The sequence below is a fragment of the Mesitornis unicolor genome, unplaced genomic scaffold (assembly GCF_000695765.1).
Source record: "Mesitornis unicolor isolate BGI_N332 unplaced genomic scaffold, ASM69576v1 scaffold33282, whole genome shotgun sequence".
Taxonomy (NCBI): domain Eukaryota; kingdom Metazoa; phylum Chordata; class Aves; order Mesitornithiformes; family Mesitornithidae; genus Mesitornis; species Mesitornis unicolor.
The window spans coordinates 1-23,325 of NW_010169061.1; the positions used below are offsets into that span (position 1 = coordinate 1).

Genomic DNA, 23,325 nt, shown 5'->3' on the forward strand with positions numbered 1-23,325 from the left:
GGCTGTGGGCTGTTAGCTGTGTTAGCAGCCTGGTGCGGCAGGCACAGACCACAACAGTGATGTCCCTTGCGTGCCCCTGGGCAGTACCGGGGTGAATCCCCACCCCACACAGCGGGGTTGGAGATGCCCAATTCTGACCCTGGCTCTTGGTGCAGTGTGGAGCACAGCCCATCCTCGGGCACCGCGTGTGAACGGAGGGGAGGAACATCCCGGGTTTAGCACTGGTCTGGTCTGCTGATAAATTGTAAGGGCTTTTGCTCCTGTGTGTGTATTGAGCGTTCGCTTGTGAGAAGAGAGTCTGCCAATGAAGGATGTTGGTAAATAATGACTTCAGCAAATGCTCTGAGCGGTAATTTAGGCACTCACACACCTTTAGGTCCTGAAGAGGTTGGGGTTTTTTCTAGCTTGGGTTATTGCTGATTTAAACCTTTGTTGTATTTTCTCTTCAGGTTTTTCCTGTGTGTTTTCTAATGAGTACATTCAAAATGCTCAGGTTACGTAGTGGTGGATCTTATATCTTGAAAGGTGCTCCCTTGCTGTACGAGAGCCTTCCAGGAATCTCTGAGGCTCAGTTTTAGTTCCTGTCCCTGCACTCCTTGCTCCGTGCTATAGGTCAGGTGAACGTCAATGCTGGGGACTTTCCTTCCCTGGTTTTATGAACCCAGCACTGCTCTGGGACGCTGTGCAGACTTGGGTCATGGCTTTTCTTGGCTATTTAAGAGCACAGGAGGCATACGACATATCTGATGCTCTAATGGCAGAGCGGTAAGAGTTCATTAAACACTGAGAGACTGAAGGTTCCTCCATCCAGAGCAGAGCCAGACCATGCTGTGGTGACGCCGCTGCGAAGATTTTAGAGAATAACAAATTTGGTTTTGCAGTGGTTAAATAACGTGAAGGACTGGGTCTGCCAGTCACAGCCGTTCAGGGCTGTTCAGAATAACACCGCTTTCGGTATTTTTGGGTTGTGTGTTTATTCCCATCAGTTTGACACAGGACATAGGCATGAGGTGGGGTGAGTCACTGGTAGGGTACGGGAGCAGGGGCTGTCCTCGGAGAGCATCGCTTGGTGTTTCTGTAGTGTTGGGGTTTGAGTCATGGGTTTGAAGGCGGTGACACAGACTTTCACAATGTGCAGGCTGGCAATTGAGCGTATTTTGAAAGCAGGGTGTTCTGAGTGGGTGCCGCTGTCCTCGGGCAGCGATGGCAGAGTTGAATTACAACATACTCATGGGTTTGAGTTAGCTTGTCCAAGGGAGCGTGTGTGTGGCACACAAAATCTGCTGTATTTTTAAGAATTATTCCTGAAGAGCGTGCAGGCCTGTGATTCCTATTCATTTGTTGGTCACTGAATTCCTGATTGCCAAAATCTGGGTTCTAACTGCATCCAGGGTGAGCTGTTTGCTGAGAGCCGTGTGTGGTGCAGCTGAACACGGGAGGCTGAAGGAAGCTTTTGTCCAACAGCCGCTATTTGCTTGTTTTGTTCGCTGCTGTTTTCCACCGAGCAGAGGTCGGAGGCCTCGTGTGTGCTTGGCTTTGGGCAGCGCGGTTCTGTTATGACCCAGGGTTTTGAAGTGCACCCTGCCTCATGTTGGTCACCAAATACCATTGCTGTGCTGTGGGTTTTGCCCCTGTGCAGGTGAACCAGGATTGTGTTAATCTCAGCAAAGGGACCAATAAGGGACGGCGTTCCCACAAAGGGGTTTATTTGGTTTATCTCCTCTCCAGCATTCGAGTGAAGAAGTTCAGCTTGGTAGCACCTCCAGAGGAGACGGTGCCAGAGCCTTCATCCGTGCTGTGTATCCCTGGTCCCTGCTCTTGGACTTCTCCACCAAACCAGCCCTCCTGCAGGCTGTCTTCACCCTGGCTGTTTCTTCTGCGCTCACAGATTTTAGCAACTGCTTTTACATTTCACATGGTTTTAGCAAATGGGGTGAGGGGACACGGGGCAGACCAGACTGGAGCAAACTTTTTAGCGTTTTCTTTATTTCAGCAGTTTTGTTGGCGTGTCCTGCAGATGTGAACTAAATAGCAGCTATGGCACGTGTGTCTTTGTGATATTAAAATAAGCTACTGAGTCCCTTATGCCACTCAAACGTTTGGTAGTAACTTTGTGCATGTGCTTACGTTCCGAAAATATATCTGGAGTAAATGGCAGAGCTGCTGTTACTCGTGTGACAGCATTAAAATAAAGCAAAAGTTGAGGAGAACAGATGCTTGGAACAAGTTTCACATAAGCGTAGTCTGTGAGGGCGTTTTAGCGATGCTGCTTGGTTTATGCCTTTGTTTTCTCTCACGGCTCGAAGCCAAGCGCACTCAGGGTTTCTCGGTAGGTTTCTGGGTAAAGCCAGACAAATGTTGCAGTGGAATTTAGCTTTGGTGGTCACCTTTTCTGGGTACGTGGTTTCCTTCAAGATAATGCAGGCTTGGTTTTGTTTTTCCTGGAGTGGTGGAGATTAAGCAAAGGACAAGTTAGACATTTTTACCAGCACTTGACATTTTAACTCTTCTGTGAAAATGAGTGGGCTGGAATTGCTGTCTGCGTCACTGAGTGGGAGGAGAGGGGAGAACTTTTAAGTCACTTAATCGACTGCTCTGTGCATCCTGACATTTGTATGATGAGTAATTTTTTAAGACTCGGGCTACAAAGCATGTTGGTTGTTTTGCTGTTTCTAGACTGGGAAGAGGTGTTTTTAAGTGGAAATAGCAGTAGAAATCCTTGAAAGTGGACTGTGTTCACTACTGCTCTTGGTTTTGTAAGGCGTGAGTAACCCAGGTGTTGAGCTGAGGATCCTCATCTAAATGATGCACAGTAAATTGAAAAGCTAACCAGACAAGAATGTCAATGAAGTCAGTGTTTTCCGGTGCCTTTCACAGTGCCCATCCGTGCTGTGCTCACCCCTAACCTGTGGTTTCATTTTGTTTCCGCAGGACCCGTCGGGGCGCAGCCCCTGCTCATGGTGCCCAGGCGGCCTGGCTATGGCACCATGGGCAAGCCCATTAAACTGCTGGCCAACTGCTTCCAAGTTGAAATCCCAAAGATTGATGTCTACCTCTATGAGGTGGATATCAAACCAGATAAGTGTCCTCGGAGGGTGAACAGGTAAGAATCGTTTTTGCTTTTTAAAGATGGTAACAAAAAGTTCTAACACTTCCTATTTCCTGTGTTTCTTCTCTGCATTGAGTATTTTTTAGGAGGAGTTACTTATTAGTCTGTTATAACTAATATATACTAATATAAACTAATAAATTGCTAAAACTGGGATATAATGGTCCTATGGGAATTCATATTTAGTGTAATCTTACTGTTACGCTCATAGGGATACAAGGAGAAGCTGAACTGTTTGGTGTGTGATTCTTTTCTAGTGTGATCTTGGTGTGGAGTTAAATGGAATTTCACTTTGACTAAAACCACTTGTATGTCCTTTGCATGGAAACGCTGGGTTCAAATAGGCTGAGGGAGGCAAAGCTGGAAGAGCTCTGGTTGCTGCAGCAGCTGTGGTCTGTGATTCGTGTGGTCAGTTGTTCCCATAACAGTGGGAGAAACCGCAGATGTTGGAAAACAGGGGGGTTGAAACAATTTGCTTTAAAATAGCAACTAAATGTTATTTAAAATCTAAAAGGAAAAACTTTTCCAAAGTAGGGAAATCGGTTATTTGAATTATTGCTACTTTACCGACTTCAATGTGTGTAAAAATGTGGCAGATGTTAGTTACTAACGGCAAGAGCTTGTATAAATGAGCCCAGTAAAAGGGCACAGTCTCTGCTGGATAAATGCCTCTGGTAGTGTGCAGTGGATGACGCCGAGAAGAGTGGCTTTCATTAGTCTAGGTTGAAGTCAGTGCACTCAGATACCTGCTTACCTTAGGAATTTACTTCTCCCTCTCTTTGGCATGCTGTGACAGTTACTTGTAAGTCAGTGGATTTACACAGACTCAGCTATTCCGAAACAGCTTCTGAGTAACATTGTCAGCGTGCCTGTATTTGGTATAGACAGGGGGTAAGTTCCCGAGTAGCTCTGGGGTTTTAATTCACCTGTGCCTGTAGGGAGGCTTTACAGTTTGCCTTTCCTTTTCACTTCCCTTTATATTTTGGCTCTTTAGCGCTGTGTTGTGCACTGGGAAGCAGAAGGTAAACGATGCTGTGCTTTGGAGATGGAGAGCAGGGCTGCAGCTGGGAACACGAGTACCAGAGCTGTGTTTCACCTTCGTCACTGCTCTGTCCCTCTGCTCTTGTCACAGCTGATGTGACCACAAGCTGCCACTTGTGGAAATAGGGGGTTTTGTGCACTTAGCCCTGTGCATGGTGGTGTTTTTGTGGTGCGCCGGTGCTCGGTGAGGCTTTCAAATGTGACGGACTCAGGCAGGAGCACGACTGAGCACGAAGTAAATATTCTGAAGTTGTCTGAGTATGTTGAGGTGCTGTAGCCAGTGAATTAACTTGGATGCCGAGAGTTTAGTGAACAAAGCTGTGAGATGGAGAATTTCTCTTCCTTTTCCCCGCGTCCCAGCTGAGAGGTGAAAGTGCTGCTGCTAATTCTGTTGAAGAGGAAATCCGTATTTATTGTCTTCCTGAAGTACTTGAGGTTCCTGTTGCCTGTCAGGAAATGGTGACACTGGTAACCTCCGCTCTGTGAGAATGCTGCTTTGCATGTGCTGACGAGAAGGGTTTAATGTCTGTAGAATGAGGGAGTTGTGTTGTACCCAGTCAGGTGCAGTTGTTGCACCACAGCAAAACAAAGAATCCCTAAAGAATTCAAATCCCAGAGGCATGTTTCATTTAGAGGTGTTGCAAGCGTCTCCTGATAGATCTGCTGCCTGTACCAAGAAGCCTTTTTCTGTACAAGATGAACATTTTATGGGTTGTTTTCAAGTGCAATTCCAGTCCTTGAATCAGGTTACTATTTCCTTTATTGCCATCACCTTACAGTAAAGTGAATTAGGAGAATCTGTAACTGTGTACAGATTTGATCTGGCTTTTACTTGACTTTGTTGTGCCAACTCGGATTATTAAGGCCTTAAAGCTAAGACTTTTCTGTTGGGGTACCTCAGTTTTATGTGCAGTGCAGGCAGAACTCGGAGCTCTGTTAACTGAAGAGATGAGCGTTATCAGGCACAATTAACCGCACTGCAGCCGTGGCACAGCTCTCGGTTGTGACGTTGGAGGGGTTTTCATGATCCTGCCCTGTGGGTTTCTTCCAAGGTAAGGGTGGCCTTGCTGTTGTAATGAAGGTTATGCAAAGGCCTTGGTAACTTCTGAGACTTTCTGAAGTTATTTCAGTAATGATGTTTTCCAGTAGTTGAGCATTTGCATTAGTTCTGATTTATTCCGCAGTGTTTATCTGTTATTTTAGCTGAAGTACGTGAAGCGTCTCTTTGCAATACCAGTGGGTGCTCTGTAATTCACTTGAATAATGCACTGTTGAAACTCCTTCAGCAAAACACGGGGTGCGTGGGAGCCGGTTCGCGTCTGATGCTTCTCTGGAAACATCTTCAATGTGAATCTCAACTTTTCTAGGGAGGTGGTGGACTCGATGGTGCAGCATTTTAAAGTGACAATATTTGGGGACCGTAGACCGGTTTATGATGGCAAAAGGAGCCTCTATACGGCCAATCCGCTTCCTGTGGCCACTACTGGGGTAAGATAACTGAGAAAAACGCTATTTGTAACAGCTGCTTAGGAAAGAAAGAGAAACAAATCAGCTCCTAATATTGCTGAGTTCAGGAAAACTGAGAGTATCTCGCACTATTGGAGTCCTCCTCATGTATTTTCTACAAATTCCAATGCATGTAAACGTGCATGCAATGGTTGCATTCAGAACCTCCCCTAGAATTCAGTAGCCTCTTTCTGCAGCAAAATCTATTAAATACACAGTTCCATGGACTGGAATACCTCATCTTACACTGAAGTCATATTAAAAAGTCAGACCACAGTTTCTCTTGAGTGAAGAGTTGACTGACTCAAGGCCACGAAGTTGCGTGATCCTCCTCTGCTTGGTGAGGACGCGCTTCCCTTTATTTCGTGCGTTTGAAAATGTGCTTTTATCGAATGTGCTGTGCCCTGCTTATCTGAGGTGGTGTTGAGTCTCTGGCCCAGTTGAGGGAAGCAGTGGAAGCTCAAGGCCACCAGACTCGAGATGTAAACAGCTGCTTTTTGTTTCTGCTTCTCTCCCGCGCGCAGGTGGATTTGGATGTGACATTACCCGGGGAAGGCGGAAAAGATCGGCCCTTCAAAGTCTCAATAAAGTTTGTCTCTCGGGTGAGCTGGCACTTGCTGCATGAAGTTTTGACAGGAAGAACCTTGCCTGAGCCTCTGGAGCTCGACAAACCCATCAGCACTAACCCTGTTCATGCTGTCGATGTGGTGCTACGACACCTCCCCTCCATGAAGTAGGTTCACTTCTTCCTGCAGTCTGTCTTTCCCTGCCGTATCCCCACGGGGAGACTTCATCCCTGTTTCTTCACAGCTGAAAAGGAGAAATGGTCGTTCACCTTACGCTGGTTAGCTGGACTGGGGAGACTGGAGCTCGCTACGTAGCAGTGTGTGTTTCTGTAGGCATTGAAACTCCAGAGCAGGTGGAGCATTTGTTTGAAAGGATCAAGAAACAGGAGAGACTTACAATGGGCCTTAATTGAAATACAGAGCAATTACACTGTGCTGTAGCACTGCTTTTGTGTTTTCTGCTCAAGTTGAGTATCGTGCATTGGATGGCGGTGACTGAAAGCACAAATCTTTTTCATTTACTGATATACCCAGCGATGGTGCATGCTTCTCATGTTTTCAGTACACAGCTGAGACTGACAAACTGTTACTTATCTCAGCACCCTGAAACATTGGAGAAGGACAAATTAATTGTGCTTTTTTTGGTCAATGAAAGTTACTTTTAACGCTTGATTGCTGGCTTCAGGCAGTAGGTGGAAGTGGTTGGTGGAAGCCAGTGTTCCTCAGCTACCCCGCATCCTAAGGCAGCGTGAAAGATGTTCACTTCATACTGATGCTGGTCCTTTACACATGGATGTGGGTTTCTCAAGTTCTTTGTTTCCACCATGGTTATCACTTCTCGGTGTACATTGTGTTCAGATGTCCCCTAATAAAACATCAGAATGATATTTGAGGGTCAGTCCAGGGTATGCAGTGCTGTTGTACAGAATCCGCTGTGATGGGGATCAGAAGGGGTAAGTTGACTTAGTTCTTGACTTGTTGTAAGTACTGGAAGTGGTTGTGCTTTACTAAAACTCATAAATGTCTGGGTTTAAAAACACTGCAATTCACACAGAAGCATTCAGAGTGTATTGTTTAAACTGGGTTCTAGGCACAGGTTCCCAGTGCACAAAATTCTAAAAAATATTAATGCTGTGTGTTGTAATCTTTATTGTAGATTTTTTTTATTTGAAAAGCAGTATTTTATATCTGGAGAGCAATAGCATAAACGTGTGGCCATGTTTTTCTCTAGGTACACCCCCGTGGGCCGCTCCTTTTTCTCAGCTCCCGAAGGCTACGACCACCCCTTGGGCGGCGGCAGGGAGGTCTGGTTTGGGTTCCATCAGTCTGTGCGGCCTGCCATGTGGAAGATGATGCTCAATATTGATGGTGAGTTGGACCCAGGGTTAAGAATAAAGATGATGACAACCATGCCTCGAAGATAAAAAATGACCTTGCCGTTCAGTCGTTTTCCTCGAGTTTGTGGTATCGCGTTTGTGTGGTGAGAACTTTCGGTGCCATCTGTGCAGAGGGATTTAGGAACAAGAAGCCATCTTCTACACTGATTTCTTAATCCATATTGTAAATAATGAAGCGCTGAAGTAGCTTGGGGTATTTTGCTGAAATTTATACCAGAATAAGAGTACTTTCAAACTTTGTGTTATGCACAAGGGGTTTTCACCTTGTCCTGCTGCTCAGTTTGAAGATTTAGTCGTTGTATCTTGTAATATCCTTGTGAAACTCAGTATTAACTGTGAAGTCAACCTACTGCAGAAGTTGTCATAAGAGCAGTGAGATTGGAATAATGAAGTGTACGTATGCACACATTGGCTTCCTGTTCAGCCAGTTCAGACCAGACCTATATGGCAAAGGCTGCCTAGAAATCCCAGTCTCTTTTTCTGGATTTGCCATCGTGTAAGTGTTTGGGCAGAAAATTACCTGCCATATTAAAAAAAAAATCCTATATAGGAAGGAAAAGCTGAGCATGGCTTGTTTTCCTACTCAATTCCTGTATTGGTACATCAGCAGTGACACAGGCAAACAGCTTTAGATGTGTCCCCATGCAGCTGCCCGCAGGAGGTGGTCAATACTTCCCAGAAAACTCTGTAAAAGAGATCACAACACTTCTGTGAATAGGGCTAATTGAGATGGGCTTTCTTATGCAAAACCAGATCTGCTTTGCACCACTTTATTGAGTCCCAGATGAATGCACCCGAGATCAACTGGTGCCTGTGTCAGGCTCCCTGGTTCTGTAAGCGCTCGGAGCCTATTTAGCTGCTAAACCCCTATTGAAAAATGTCAGCGGTTGAGATGCAGGTGCTGCCTAAAGTTTTCCCTAATTCACATTCTGTTCTTGCTGTCTGCTTGAAATGCTTTATAAAACCAAGGTAAATAGTCTGTCTTTTTTGCTCTAAGTCAGGTTGTGCGTAGCATCTGTCTTGGAGCATAATAAAATGTTGCAGGTGATACTGAGCTTTCACACTGAAAATTTGCAAGTCCGTGTGTTCTGGTTTACCTCAATTGTGGAGGATACTCCTGTGACTTCAGATGGGTTTGTTCTTATAAAAGTGCCTTTCAAACAGCAGCTGTGGTGTAGCTCTTGTTTGAAAAATGCACGTAAAAATCTTACCAGTCTGAGAAATAACCAATAATAACCAACATCTACATGATGGGTGCTGAGATAACTACAACTCAGGTGAGGCAAGAGGATCAGTTTAGACCAATTTATGATGTACTGTGCTGTTACTTTATGGGAAGCAAGGTTATTTTTATCAGCATTAGAAAGCGTAGCAGTTACTCTTGCAGTAGAAACTTTTCAGTCCTTTCTGTGAATGAGCAATTCAAGAACTTTGTGAGCTACGATTTACAGGGCAACCACTTCACGTTGTGGTTTGAGGCTGCAAAGGTTGCGCTCTAACCCCATCGCTTGGTTTTGTTCCGGTGGTTTGACCTGCATGGGGTTCTGTGCAAAGGCTGCTGCTCTGCGGGCTGCGTTGCTGCGGGCGCTGGGGTGGGAGCTGCTCGTGTCCCTTCAGTGACCGCAGCCGAGGTGCTGGTCCTGAGCCTGTCTGAGGAATGCGGTGGGTTGGGTCCGTGGAGCTGGGGAGCTGATCAAAGGCTTGGCAAGGGTTGCTTTGCCATTGCTGCCACTTAGTTTAAATTTATAAAGTGGTTTTTGTGTGTTTGAGCTGTATCTAGTGCCACCTCACCTTTCTCACTGAAGGTATTGTTTCAGTTGCTCCTGACTTTGCCAAGCAGACCGTTTGTGCTCTTTCTTCCATGGAATGAGCCAAACGCCCTGTCTGAAAACAGTGTTGTCACTTAATGGGATTGTGCTGGTGGTGTGCAGGGAGGGCAAGAACTTGTGGTAGATCAAGGGTTGCACTCACCTCTGCGCTATCATCGTTTGTGTATAGTCAAAACAGGGCTCGTGTTTCTACCAAACACTGTTTCAGTAATTGAGCAGATCGTATCATTGACAAAATTACATTGCATATTGAATAACCTCGGCTTTTCATGCTAAAAAGTCTTCAGTAGAGAGATATTAATACTATCTCTGCCCACATCTCCGTACAGAGTCGAAGGAGAACGTCTCTGGGCCATTACAGCCCTAGAAATAAATGTTCTCTGGGGAAAAACCCTTCCAAGACCCTGACCTGCAGAGTGGTTGCAGGATGACTGTGCTGGAGAGTGATGTGTCACTGTGGGCCCTGCGCTGCCTTTTGTGGATTTAGCTGTTGCAAGGCTTACTAATCTGTTCTTAAAAATGCTCTGCACAACATTTTATTGTGGGTTATGTGGAATTTTAAAAAACATTCACTTCCATACTGCTTCGCAACGTTCTGGCTTGGTGGTTTGGGTTTTTTTACACTTAATATTTTGCTTTTTTTAGTTTCTGCCACTGCCTTCTACAAAGCACAACCTGTAATTCAGTTTATGTGTGAAGTTCTTGACATTCATAATATTGATGAACAACCAAGACCTCTGACTGATTCTCATCGGGTAAAATTCACCAAAGAGATAAAGGGTGAGTAAAAATGCGTATCTGTTATGTCCCAGGTAACACGAGCCCAATGTAAGGGACTGGAAACCTCCTGGTTAGGATCGTGAGGGCCCCAGGACTGCCAGGAGAGTTGCAGTATGCCCTTAAATGCCTGTGTTACTTCATGCAAGATTAAACTCTATTGAAATACTAGAAAGCAGAAAATACGTATACTTGTGCACTATAGTCACAAGCTGATGTGTTTGTAAAGTAGTCGTTAGTGGCAAAAAAAAAAACCCTTAAGGGCATTAATGTTTATAAATATTTAAAGGGCGAGTGTCATGAGGATGGAGCCTGGCTCTTCTCGGTGACAAACAATGATAGGACAAGGGGTAACAGACACAAACTGGAACACAGGAGGTTCCACTTCAATTGGAGAAGAAACTTCTTCTCAGTGAGGGTGACAGAGCCCTGGCCCAGGCTGCCCAGAGAGGTTGTGGAGTCTCCTTCTCTGCAGACATTCAAAACCCGCCTGGACGCCTTCCTGTGTAACCTCATCTAGGTGTTCCTGCTCCGGCAGGGGGATTGGACTGGATGAGCTTTTGAGGTCCCTTCCAATCCCTAACGGTCTGGGATTCTGTGATTATTTTGTAGCAGTCCTAACATGCCTCCTTTTCCCATCTACCTGTTGACTTGGTTTTGGAAGCAGGTGGCTGGATGATGAGAAGCCATCTCTGCTTGATCTCGGATGCCTCAGGCTCTATGTTAGAGCAGTCAGAAAATACCAAAAGGTTACCTTTGCTGTCAGTAGTTGGTTTTACTCCTGTAGTAGCTGGGAACTGCAGCCAAGCCGTGATCACGTAGAGTGAGACAAACCCTGCATTGAGGAGCTGGCGGCCATGAGCAGCTCTGTGGGAGGGCAGTGCCTTCTGTAGTGTCACAGCAGATTAATGACAGAGCAGTGAATGGGTTCCAGAGATCTCTGTGTTCACAGCCCTTTGCTTGGCCACAGTGCTTCACGGTTCCTTTTTTGTATTTTCTCCTAATGCTTTCAGGGCAGTGGTCTGTGTCCCTGGAAAACTAACCACGGTGTCACTGGCAGGGCCTTGGGGACCCGGTTTGATGTGGGGTGTCCAGTCCATGGTCCACACAGGCCTCAGCAGCACAGGCCACCCAGCTGCTTTCTCCAGAGCCTTTACTCATAGGCTGTGGGTTGAACCTTTAGGGCAGAAGGCTCTATTCAACTGTTTGTTCTTGTGTTAGGCTTGGGAAAGACATAACAGCTCTGCGGCCTTGGTGATGTTGAGTCTACTCCATGCACATACAGACAGGGCACGCACAGCTAGCAGAAATAGCCCCTGCAAACCTCTTGGAGCTCCCATCGCTGCTGGCCTTGTTATTGCAGATAAAGTCTGGAGTCTGGTGTGTAGGCTGGGGGCTTTTAGACAGGGTCTTCAGCTGCTCAAAAGCTAAACTTAGTGAAATGAAGGAAAATTACAGGCTGAATGTGGACACAGAGCTAGGAGGGAAAATGGACAATAAGGTAGAAATTTGCTTTTGCCCTTTTAGTTTCAGTTCTATTGGAACTGGTTTTAAGAGGTGTACGGCATTGAGGAGAGGAACAAAGGAGTATGGTCAGAACAGCCGTCTGTCAGATGTGTCACGTGGCTGTTAAATGGACCTGCTGCAAGGAATTGAGATTACACTGAACGTTAGACACTGGGGTTTGGTTTTGAGGATACCTGATCAGTCAGAAATCATCATGAAAGCAAGATGTTTAGAGAATAACATTTTCTTATGTTGTGCTGTTTGGCAGTGGCCATCACAGCTGTTGGTCAGAGCATGTTCTGTGTCTCCTGTGCAGGTTTTAGTGGAGTTATGACTCTCGGGTTTTGGTACTTCTGTGCAGGTCTAAAGGTAGAGGTGACTCACTGTGGAACGATGAGGAGGAAATACCGTGTTTGCAACGTCACAAGAAGGCCTGCAAGTCATCAAACGTAAGAGGCTTCTTGTCAGAGCATAAAGTGTGTGATAGCTTAACACTGAGTGTGTGACAGGACCTAATGTTTGATATTTTGGGGATGCTGATACTTGCCGACTGAGATTTCAGTATGCGTTGTTAAAATGCGTGTCTCTTCAGCTTTCCTTTGCAGTTGGAAAATGGCCAGACTGTGGAGAGAACAGTAGCACAGTATTTCAGGGAGAAGTACAACCTCCAGCTGAAATACCCTCACCTTCCTTGCCTACAAGTGGGACAAGAACAGAAACACACCTACCTGCCTTTAGAAGTAAGGAGCTTACTCGATAAATCAGCTTCTTAGTGGTAGATTGTATCGTTTTGCAAAACATTAAGAAGTCTTGTGCTTTGCAGCGCATGCATCTTTCCATGTTTACATGTTTGTTGTTATTTTATTTCACTAAAGGCTATCCGCATTTTAAAAAGCGCTTTAAAGTTCAGAACTATGAGAAATAACTACGCGATTGCTTATGCACGTCGGGGGTGGTGTTTTATATTGACAGCACAGTGCTGTGTACGTAGGGTATGTTGGGACTGTTTCTGCATCCTCACTTGTGTATCGATGCTTCCCGTTCCCCTGTAAGGTCTGTAACATCGTAGCTGGCCAGCGGTGCATCAAGAAGCTCACGGACAATCAGACGTCGACGATGATAAAGGCCACGGCGAGATCGGCTCCAGATCGGCAAGAGGAAATCAGCAGATTGGTGAGTTCCTTAACTTCGGTTTGGAGCGATGCTGCCCACTGAATGGCACTGGAGTAGAACAATTTGTAAAGAAATTAGTGAAATGGACTTGTGTTTTAGTACCCAAACTCATGAAAGTAAGATTTTGTTTTAGGTACTTCTCTTTTCCATGATTCCTGTTGCTATTTTTACACCATACTGGTTTTGGTTAGTATAGGATGCTAAAATTTATAGCGGTGCTAAATACTTCTAAAATAAGGAGAGAGCTTTTTGATCTATCCTGTGAGTAAGTGAAATGCTCTTAAATAAGCGTGCTATAAACGAGCACTTGAGTAACTAAGGGAACAAAAAAATCTCATCCAATACACCTCATGGTGTTCATTGTGCTCACTGGGGATAGGTTGTTAGTGCTGAGCTGTTCAATCTGAGCCTTTTTTAATGATAAAGGGAACTGTAGAACACTTCTGCAGCGTCCTGTTGGTCTTTTGTCTGTGCTGTGGATTAGAGTTCGCTGCTCCTGTAACGTGGAAAACCCCTTTGTCCAGGTGAGAAGTGCAAATTACGATGCAGACCCGTTTGTTCAAGAGTTCCAGTTCAAAGTGCGGGACGAGATGGCCCACGTGACGGGACGCGTGCTCCCGGCTCCCATGCTGCAGTACGGAGGACGGGTGAGGCGTTGGCTTTTCCTTTTCTTTCTCTGTTGAAGAGTGATTTCCCAAGCACATTGGCTGTCTCACTCAGCCCAGTTGCGTTCTGCAATACAGGGATCAGGGTTTGAATGGTAAAACTTCTTTCTGTTGTCCTGACACTGAAAATAGCGTTTTTCTTTTGCAGTCACTTGAATATCTGTTGCTTTTGTTTCCACAGAACAGAACAGTGGCAACCCCAAGCCACGGAGTATGGGACATGCGAGGGAAGCAGTTTCACACTGGTGTTGAGATCAAGATGTGGGCTATCGCTTGCTTTGCCACGCAGAGACAATGCAGAGAAGAAATACTGAAGTAAGGCATGTCGGAGTTAGGCTTTGGGCTGCTCTCTTAATGGAGCCAGCTTAGGGAAAACATGAGCATAGGACTTCTAAGGAGCGTTTCACCTGGTTTTGATCATCTCAGATGGAAGGGAGAGAATCCAGGCTGGTTTGTTTCCTTGCTGGAAGCTGCAGTCCAAGCACTGTTCCTGGATACACCACGGGGTTTTGGTGCTGTGATGTTCCTGCTTTCTCTAGTTACTTCTGTGATCTTGAAGAAACTACTAAAGGCATCTAAACTCTTTTTTTCCTATACTGGCCTATGGTGTTTCAAGGCTGTGTGGCCTCCACATAATGAACGTTTTTTAGAATGCTGGTTTAAAAGCTATTTGGAATCATCTTCATTTCAATAACACGGTGGTTCTGTCCCTTTCTGCTTCGGTTGCTGTGTGCTGTCACTACTGTGAAAATTGAAAAAAGCTTCTCGTCCTCAGGGGTTTCACGGACCAGCTGCGCAAGATCTCCAAGGACGCGGGGATGCCCATCCAGGGCCAGCCCTGTTTCTGCAAATACGCCCAGGGCGCAGACAGCGTGGAGCCCATGTTTCGCCACCTCAAGAACACCTATTCAGGGCTTCAGCTCATCATCGTCATCCTGCCGGGGAAAACGCCGGTGTACGGTAAGGGAATGCCTCTGTCTCTACCTGTGCGGTCAAATACTGCTTGAAGAAATTCGCTGCCCAGCTCATGTTAGAAAATTCTTCAGGACCATTCTTTAGAAACCAGTGGTTTGTGTCTGAAGACAAAATTAATTGGAAGTGGGTCTGAACAGGCTGATAAGTTGGATTTTTTTTGCAGAGTATGTAAATTTACATTATTTTGACTTAAGCTAAGATCAAGACTTTCACGCGTATCCTGATATTTGCTTCTCAGCGGAGGTGAAGCGTGTGGGAGATACGCTGTTGGGAATGGCCACTCAGTGTGTTCAAGTCAAGAACGTCATTAAAACATCTCCACAGACCTTATCAAATCTGTGCCTGAAGATTAACGTTAAACTCGGAGGAATCAACAACATCCTTGTACCTCATCAAAGGTAAGAATCTTCGTGGGTTTTGTTCGAACAGATGTGGTTACGTTTGGTACTTAGCACCCAAAATTTAAAGATGGCCAAGTTTAAGTTGAAATATTTGTCTGGTAATAGCAGGTGATATTTGACGTAGAATTGAATTTCTTATGGCGTGGGCTCCGGGTGGTTCTTGGTCAAAGTTTAAACACAAAACAACGGTGCATGGAAGAACGTTTTGGAGATGCTGGGAGCCCATCCTGCTGCTTTGATCCTTAAATCTGCGTGGTGCTGTACCCAGCCGATTGTTGCCTGGCGGCTGCAGTACCAAGTGGTGCTTCCCTGACCTCCAGGCACTGGTGTCATCACCTGCAGGACGGTGCTTGCTGTAAGGAGCTGTCTGTGCCGTTCAGGTGTAGCTCTGCAGCTTTTCTGCCCTAGAATAACACCACAGTGAAATGGCAGTGGGTTTTGGCGGTTTCAAAGTTCACATCTTGCACACAAAGCTGTCGTTGTTTGGGGTTGGCCAGAGTTACCTGATCAGCAGCTGCTCGCTGCAGCTCAGCTGAAAGAGCAACAGGAGCCCACGTTGAGCAATGACCTTGCGCCAGCGTTCAGCTGCAAGTGTGACTTAGCACTTTTTTCTTTTTGAAGACCTTCTGTGTTCCAGCAGCCAGTGATCTTTTTGGGAGCCGATGTCACGCACCCTCCTGCTGGAGATGGAAAGAAGCCTTCCATAGCTGCTGTGAGTTGTATTAAATCGGCGTTGCTTTGTCATCTTGGGTAAATGTTAGAGTAGTAACCGCAACTCGCGGGCTCTGCCTGTGTCAAATACCTTTCAGGGATTATAGCAGTTCTTTGTGCACATTTCCAGTGTTATTAAAAAACATCTCTTTAAAAGATAAACACTGCTTCCTACTTCAGATTTTAACTTTTCACTTTTAAATCAAGGTAAAATGGCATTCGCATTAAGTAACATCTCTGCAAAAAAATTCTAAAGGAAATAATTACCATCACAAAGCTGCGTTAATATTTTTTTCTTTTTAAAGGAGAAAAATGTAATTAAAGGCCTATTGTGCAAGGAATGTGTTTTGATACTTCTCTTTTGTGTTGGTACGGTGCAGGAGATCAAGGTGGTGGTTGGGTGGTCAGGCCTTTGCTGTTTTGTCTCCTTGGTATTTTACTTGGCACTGGTCGCAGTTATGGAAACTGCATCCTTGTTCAGAGTCACTGAGGCAAACTGAAGTGTTTCTCTGTGTGAGAGGTGAGAAAACATCAAAGACAACAAGTTTGCTTCTGGATTATAGGAATATGCATTAGTGTGGATTATAAGAGCGCGTTGGCATCTTTTACTTGAAAATTGCTGCTCTTGGGTGTTTAATTCTGTTTGTATAGGTTTGATCTTGAAGCCCTCTCTCGTGTGCTCCTCCCTGCAGGTTGTAGGTAGTATGGATGCTCACCCAAGCCGCTACTGTGCCACGGTGCGAGTCCAGCGGCCCCGGCAGGAGATCATCCAGGATCTGGCCTCCATGGTGAGGGAGCTGCTCATCCAGTTCTACAAGTCGACGCGGTTCAAGCCCACGCGTATCATCTTCTACAGGGATGGGGTCTCCGAGGGGCAGTTCCGACAGGTTGGTTTTTTGGGCTGTGTTATTGCGTATCAGCTGCAGTTCTCGTGTCTGAAGAAGCCGTGCTGCTGCCGGAGTTGTTTGCATTTGTACCAGGATACCACAAAGTAATTGAGACTTTTAAGGAGAGAATTTCTTAAGCGTGTTGGGTAAGAGAAGTTGTAACCTTTTTCCTGTCTGGGGAGGAGAGCTCTTAGAACTTGGGAAACAATCTATTTCTAAGTACTTCCTAAGATGACTAATTGCGTGGCAAAGTTGCGCTTAGTGTTAACTGCAAACCATTTATTAGGTGGTGTGTGCAGATACAACGGAAGGAAAACCTAAACTATTCTGTTTTTGTGCTCATAGGTTTTGTATTATGAACTGCTAGCGATTCGAGAAGCCTGCATCAGTTTGGAGAAAGATTACCAGCCCGGGATAACCTACATCGTGGTGCAGAAGAGACATCATACACGGCTGTTCTGTGCTGACAGAACTGAAAGGGTAATCCTTGCCCTCTCTTGGAGCCTTGTGTGAAAAGCTGGATGTTATGCTTCTCTGTCAATCTGATTGGCTTTGCATTCAGGGAAAATGTTGAATTGATAAGCACAAAATGTGGCCCCAATTGAAAAATCACTGACCTTAAGTATGTTTAAAAAAATCCCCAAAACTCCCCATTAGGCTTTATCACGTTGCACGTTGATACTGGTGTTTGTCCCTGAACTACGGCTAATAGTCACGTAAGGAACTAGGGCCAAGTCTAGGGCAGTGCTAACAGGAGAAAATACAAAATGATGGAGCCCTGAACTTTTCTGTTCTTCCAAATAAGTCAGTCCAAGCTCGAGCTGACCATTGAACCTGCTCTGGTGCGAGGTGACCCTGCCCTGTGTGGCCACAGTCCAGACAGTTGTGGGGCAGCTCCCTGCACATGTTGAATAGGAACCTGCGCTGTTAACGGCCGTTGAGGTGCGTACGCAGTTGTTGGCTGCACTTTTTAACCAAACCTTTTCTCTAGGTTGGACGGAGTGGCAATATTCCAGCTGGAACTACTGTAGATACAGACATTACACACCCGTATGAGTTTGATTTTTACCTCTGTAGCCATGCTGGAATACAGGTACGATGGTTTCTTTGTAAGTGATGTCAATTTAGAGCATGTTGGTTTTCTCCCTTTTGTGCCATTTGTGTTTATAAACACTTATTTAGTAGGGAGGTTTCATTTAGCTCAGTTTTGTGTGGTAACACATTACTGTGGGACTAACGGTATTGTTTGCTTAAGAGGTGATCTCTGCTCCACCTTTAAAACTCACATTGATGTAAGACATGGGGTTTTTCAGTGTGTTTTAAAGAGGACACCTTGTACCTTTGTTATTTCTGAAAACAAAACTTGCTACTCCTGTGATTTACAGCCACAGTGAAATGAACAGTGAATCGGGTTTTCAGATGTAAACCGTGTGAAAGACTGAAGGGGTGTTTGTTTATTTGCTTACTGAATGCAGACTGGTGAGTTACAGGCTGTGGAAATTACATCCAACAATGTGGCGGCAGCAGCAGCACATCGGAGGGTCAGCTTAATGACAGAAACTGTCAGGATGTTGCTTGAAAATGAAAAAGAAATAACTGAGTTTTTTTAAGAGGTGATGTAATCATGGTTTAGTCACATTGGGAGCAGGTTTTGATTGTTGAGGATTACGTCTAGAAGCCATGTGGGGTTTTTTCCGAGTGAGAATAACTCGAGTAGCATAATCATGTAAATGTTAGACCGATTACTCATCTTTGAATGCACTTAGGGCTGACTTGAGACTGAATTGTCGTTGGCTGCCGTTAGGTAGGAGTTCAGGCGGGGTAGCCTGACCTGTTCTGAGCTTGATCCGACTGGATTGCGTGGAAGAGCCAGAGAGGTCACTCGTGTTCCCTTCCCCAGGGTACCAGCCGTCCCTCGCACTACCACGTTCTGTGGGATGACAACTGCTTTACTGCAGACGAACTTCAGCTGCTGACTTACCAGCTCTGCCACACGTATGTGCGCTGTACACGGTCGGTTTCTATACCTGCACCAGCGTATTATGCTCACCTGGTAGCATTCAGAGCACGGTACCATCTCGTGGACAAAGAACATGACAGGTAAATGGAAACGTGCGCTTAAGTTTGTGTTCCCATTGGTCTTTGCTCCATTGCCAGGCATCAAACCATCTGACATAGAGAATTACTGCTTATTTTGCTTTTAATAGATAATTACTGCTCGCTTTGTAGTTAATTTTTGTTACTTCTGGTACTAGGCTTAACACAATCGTTCCTGACAGCTGCTGCTCAGTATCAGACAAGAGTGGGTCGCTGGATTCTGCTGGAGAACACTCAGATTAAAAGAAGTTTGATTTAACAGAGTATTGTGGTGTTACTTTGATGTGGTCTGAGGGAACCAGGCCATGCATTTGGTTTTTTTCGCTTTAGAGTTAGATTAGTCATGAATGAAGCAAATGCGAAGAGCCTTCCACTTCTCTAACTCCGCTTCGTACGTCAGGAGTGTTTCAGAAGCTCCAAGCCATAACTGTAACCCGTAACGGGCTTATCTGTAGATGAACAAACCGAGCAGCTGAGGTAAGGGGATTTGTCACGAGCCTTGAGGTTGGGGTCTGAGCAGACAAGTAGATCTTTCTCACCATCCAATTCTGTTACTATTGCCGTTTGCCTTCCTGAGCACCGCAGAGACGCGAAGGCGGCGTTTGATCCGAATTAACATCGTTTACATCCTGCTCGTGTCTCTCCTTTCCCTGCAGTGCTGAAGGAAGCCATGTTTCAGGACAGAGCAACGGGAGAGACCCGCAGGCCCTCGCGAAGGCTGTACAAATTCACCAAGACACCTTACGCACGATGTACTTCGCTTAAGTCAACGCAACGGGAGCGTACTCACCGAGAGGAAGAACTGCGAAATTAAGCCACATACAATGTATGTTTCCAGTGGGGTTGGTTTATGGGGTGCGCCTCCGATCGCGCTGGAGTTGCCGCTGTGCAGGGGCGAGAGGCTGACCCTTAAATTGACACCAGGAGGATTGTTTACTTCATCGAGGAACACAGCACTATTATGCAATATGAAACCAGCCAACTGCTTTTTTGGCGCGGGCTCCGGTCGGAAGCGCCGCCATCATCTGTTGTTTTTGTTTTATTTTATTTTAATTTCTCGTAGTTTAACCCTCTTATGCCTTTACCTCAAGTTGCTCGGCAGCACAACTCTCTTTGCAAAAAAAAAAAAAATATATAATAATACAATAAAATAAAAAAATCAACGGTGTAATTTAAAACAAAAAACAAGCGAACCACCTTTATAGGAACAGTCGCAATGATTGTTCAGGGGACAGAAGTGTGCAAAAAATGATTGGGCTTTTAACCCCGGTGCACGGAGGAACGTTTCAGTATTGCCATCCAGCATTCGAATGTGAACATATCAAAGTACATTTGAATGTACAGCTCTAGCTAGGAAAAGATTGAGCGGGGGAAGATGCTTTGCACACTAACCCACTAATTTGGACCTAATTCAGCCAACTGCTGCCTTTGTGTCTTTCTTCACAGCTTTGGAGTTCTCCGCTCCAACGGCTCCTTCTAAAAAGCAAACCCGCTCGTGGTCTGGCGTGCAGGCAGTAGCGATCCAAACCTTCCTGCTCCCTGGTGAATTTACTAAAGCTGCTGTTTTACCTAGTCCAAAAGTTTCAATTCTTTCCTATCTGGCGAGTCAAATAACGTTGAAGCTTCGTGTGAGCTCGGGGCGTTACGGGATCGCACTCAGTAAACACCAGAACTGAAACTTTAGAGCTGAGGTCTTTTTGGATAAAAGCAAAATGCGAGTTTACTTGCTGCCTCTCACACCTTAATGTGATTTCAGACGTATGTGTTTTTGAAGTTTAGCTTCCTTTTGTTTCTTTTATATTTATTAGAGTAATAATAATGCTTTAATTTAATTATTACAGAACATATGGTCAACGGCAACTTTTATTTTTTAGAAATGTAACCGTGTTTATTTTTAAAGAACTGACAACTTGTTTTGCTATCTTTTAGTGCAATAAGCGTTCTAAATGAAAACTGTGTCCATTGGGCTGTGCTGAAGCAGTGTTTGTCCCACTGACTGTGGAAGAATGGACACCTCCATGATCTTAAGAGGACAAAGTAAAAGCCTTAATTTTGAAAGGAAAGTTTTATAGTCAGAAGGAATCTTGAATTTTCCTTTTTTAAATCAAAAAAAGAAATAGCAAAAACGCTTCTAGAATCCTGCGAGCTTTCCTTGTCACTGCAGCATTTTGATTTAACAAAGGAACCGGCCGTATTTTTGGCTTTGAATTGTGGAGGATATTTGAATTAAACAGAAAGGATTTTTTTTATTAAGACCTTAGTTTTTACATGCTCAGTTCAATCTCCTGGACATGGGTGAAATGTCTGGAACTAATAAGAGTTTTTAGGCTTTTTTCCTCTTTGATAATGACTTTCCTTTTAAAATTAAGTTATTGGTAACTTCATTTCACTTTGCAAACAAAGAGGGCTGGGATAGTTCTAAGGTGTTAAATCACTGAAATGTGAAGCGGATCAGCGGGACTCTTTCATTCCACTTTAGAGGTAAAACAATATTGAAGATGTCAGAGCCGAGCGTTTGTTCAGCGAGGGGCCTGGGGAGTTTTGCACTTTGTAAACTCGTGAACTGCATTTTGGACTGTTTTATTTGCACTGGTTCATAGTAGATTTACTGCAGATCGTTTGTATGGGCATTGCTGTTATCCCAGCCCTCCCGAGCTCCCCCTGCTCTCCACATGAAAACCAGCGCTTGGTTCCCGCAGCCCATCTCCCGCCATCCCCCCGAAATCCACTCTTTGCCAATATGCTGTATTTTGAGCCTAAGATCTGAGCCCGTTCTGCTTCAGAAGGCACGAATCTCACCCGTTTTTCTGCCAGAAAACCCAGTACTGTATTCTGTGCGTCCGTACGCGGTACTGACAAGTCCGTAGCGCTGCTCACGCCGCCGTCTCAAAGAGCTGTACCGGACGGCCGTGCGGACGTTACCTCCCAGCGTCAGGGGCGGTAACGCACCGAACTCGCTTCGCAGAGCTGAAGTTGCACTGGAAATAGCGGTGACGGGGAGCAGCGCCTGGGGGTCCTCGGGGTGGTGAAGGGGACCCCACGCCTTCGCCCCCCGCTCCGGGACCTCCCAGCGCCCTTGGGAGCTGCAGGGAGCGGTGGCTCCCAGTGCCCCTCTCTGATGGATTTCGGGCTCTGCGGGCGGTCGGGTTGCTCTCAGCAGCACTCCAGCCAGTGGCTGTGCTTATAAAAGGTTCAGGGTAACAGAAAATGGTTTTAAAATGGAGATTTATTTGTTTTTTTAAAAAGAACCCTCTTTTACAAAGCCTTCTTGTGGATTTCTGGCGTTTGGATGGAAATGCCTTTATACAAAGTCCCGTAGCGCTCCTTTCAAAGGCGCTGTGTGCTTCTCACCCTGCCCACGCTCAGCCACTCTGATCTGAGAAGCTTTTTCGCTTGCTACTTTCACCAAAAAAAAAAAGAAATGAAAGAAACTTCATTGGGAAAGTGATGTAAATGACCCGTCGAGCTGGCGTGTGCCCTGGTTTTCATGTGAAGGGTGTCTGGGAGTTTCAATCTCCATTCTTGGTTTCGCAAATATCTACGTAAAGTGCCGATACTTCTTTGTATTACCATATCAAGTTACTGGCGTTGTGAGGGCCACACATTTATGATGCTGTAGCTGCTATATTTATTTAAGTGGAGATGGACAATTACTGCACTAAGGAACAAGGAGAGAAGCAAGGAATCAAGGTTAGTTAGATATCTTGGTTGGTTGTTTTTTTTTCAAAAGAGAATTAATGGTGTGAAATATCAAGTGTAACAAAGGGTGCTGTCATTTTAACTGAGATTAAATAGCCAGATATTCTTCCTTTGTTTAAAAACATATATATTTTGATGTTTGCAGTTTGGGGGTGGGGGGTCGGGATAAATGGTACCTCATCTGTGGTGGCAGTTTCCAGTATATTTTCAGAGTATATGGATTTCTTTTATTTTTGTACCTGCTCTCCTTTAAAAAGACAAAAAAAAAAACAAAAAACAAACAAAAAAAGGAGTCTCAAATGTGATGTGCTGTTTGGGGAGGGGGCGAGTGGCGTCACCAGATCCTTGTCTGGGGATGGTCCAAAGAGGGACGCGGGCGAAGGCTGACGGCTTGACTTTTACCTTGCAGACGTTCTGGCCTCCTCCGTTCCCCTGTGGCTGTAAAAGCGGTTCCCGGTCCCGCGTCGCCCAACCCCTTGACTGCACCGAGAGCTCGCTGGTGATGAAAAGTGCCACTGAGCGCTTCCGCGGGGGGAGCTCGCACGAGGCCTGCGATCCGGCCGGGGTAGAGCCAGATTTGGGGAGAAGCGAGGGCGTTTTGGAGCCGAGGTGTTAAATTTGCCCCACGCGCCGACAGAGCGACTGACGCCGCTGTACGTAGCTGGGTTTTTGGTTGTAGGGCACTTCAGCTGTGGCCGTTTAACTCAGGATCGCTGTGTTACTGTTGAGTGTGTCATCTGGTGAACGTGTCCAAAAGTTCTTGTAGGGTTCGTTCTGGCATCGCTGTGGAAGTTTCTTTGGCCACAGAAATGGTTTTCAGGAGTAAAATGGGTTTCTGGAAGCTGTCAGTCAGACTCGTTCAAAATGCTATTGGTCCTAAGCTATTTTCACTTCATTTTTGTCCTATAAAATGCTCGACATAAGACACCAGATAGTCCCTTCTGTACAAATTCCAGCTGTGAGTGCTGGTTTTCTACTGGTGGTGA

General features: G+C 45.5%; 1 protein-coding gene across 1 annotated transcript; it reads left to right on the plus strand.

The window, feature by feature from the left end:
* The first annotated feature begins 2,954 nt into the window (after positions 1–2,954).
* Positions 2,955–19,814, plus strand: AGO3 (argonaute RISC catalytic component 3). Its single transcript, XM_010179250.1, has 17 exons — positions 2,955–3,103; positions 5,518–5,638; positions 6,181–6,389; positions 7,454–7,590; positions 10,094–10,228; positions 12,093–12,180; positions 12,324–12,471; positions 12,785–12,904; positions 13,429–13,551; positions 13,751–13,884; positions 14,345–14,529; positions 14,783–14,942; positions 15,567–15,657; positions 16,349–16,543; positions 16,889–17,023; positions 18,444–18,643; positions 19,297–19,814. Exons 1-17 carry the CDS (start codon positions 2,958–2,960, stop codon positions 19,403–19,405), a joined length of 2,436 nt encoding a protein of 811 aa, XP_010177552.1. The 5' UTR covers positions 2,955–2,957; the 3' UTR covers positions 19,406–19,814.
* The last annotated feature ends 3,511 nt before the right edge of the window (positions 19,815–23,325 follow it).

What these genes read in the sequence shown, in the direction of transcription:
- AGO3 (XM_010179250.1), top strand. Translation starts at nt 2,958, where the DNA reads ATGGTGCCCAGGCGGCCTGGCTATGGCACCATGGGCAAGCCCATTAAA. An exon ending in GATGATGCTCAATATTGATG is followed by an intron (nt 7,591 to 10,093) that starts GTGAGTTGGACC and finishes TGCTTTTTTTAG; the next exon opens with TTTCTGCCACTGCCTTCTAC. An exon ending in AGGCCTGCAAGTCATCAAAC is followed by an intron (nt 12,181 to 12,323) that starts GTAAGAGGCTTC and finishes GTGTCTCTTCAG; the next exon opens with CTTTCCTTTGCAGTTGGAAA.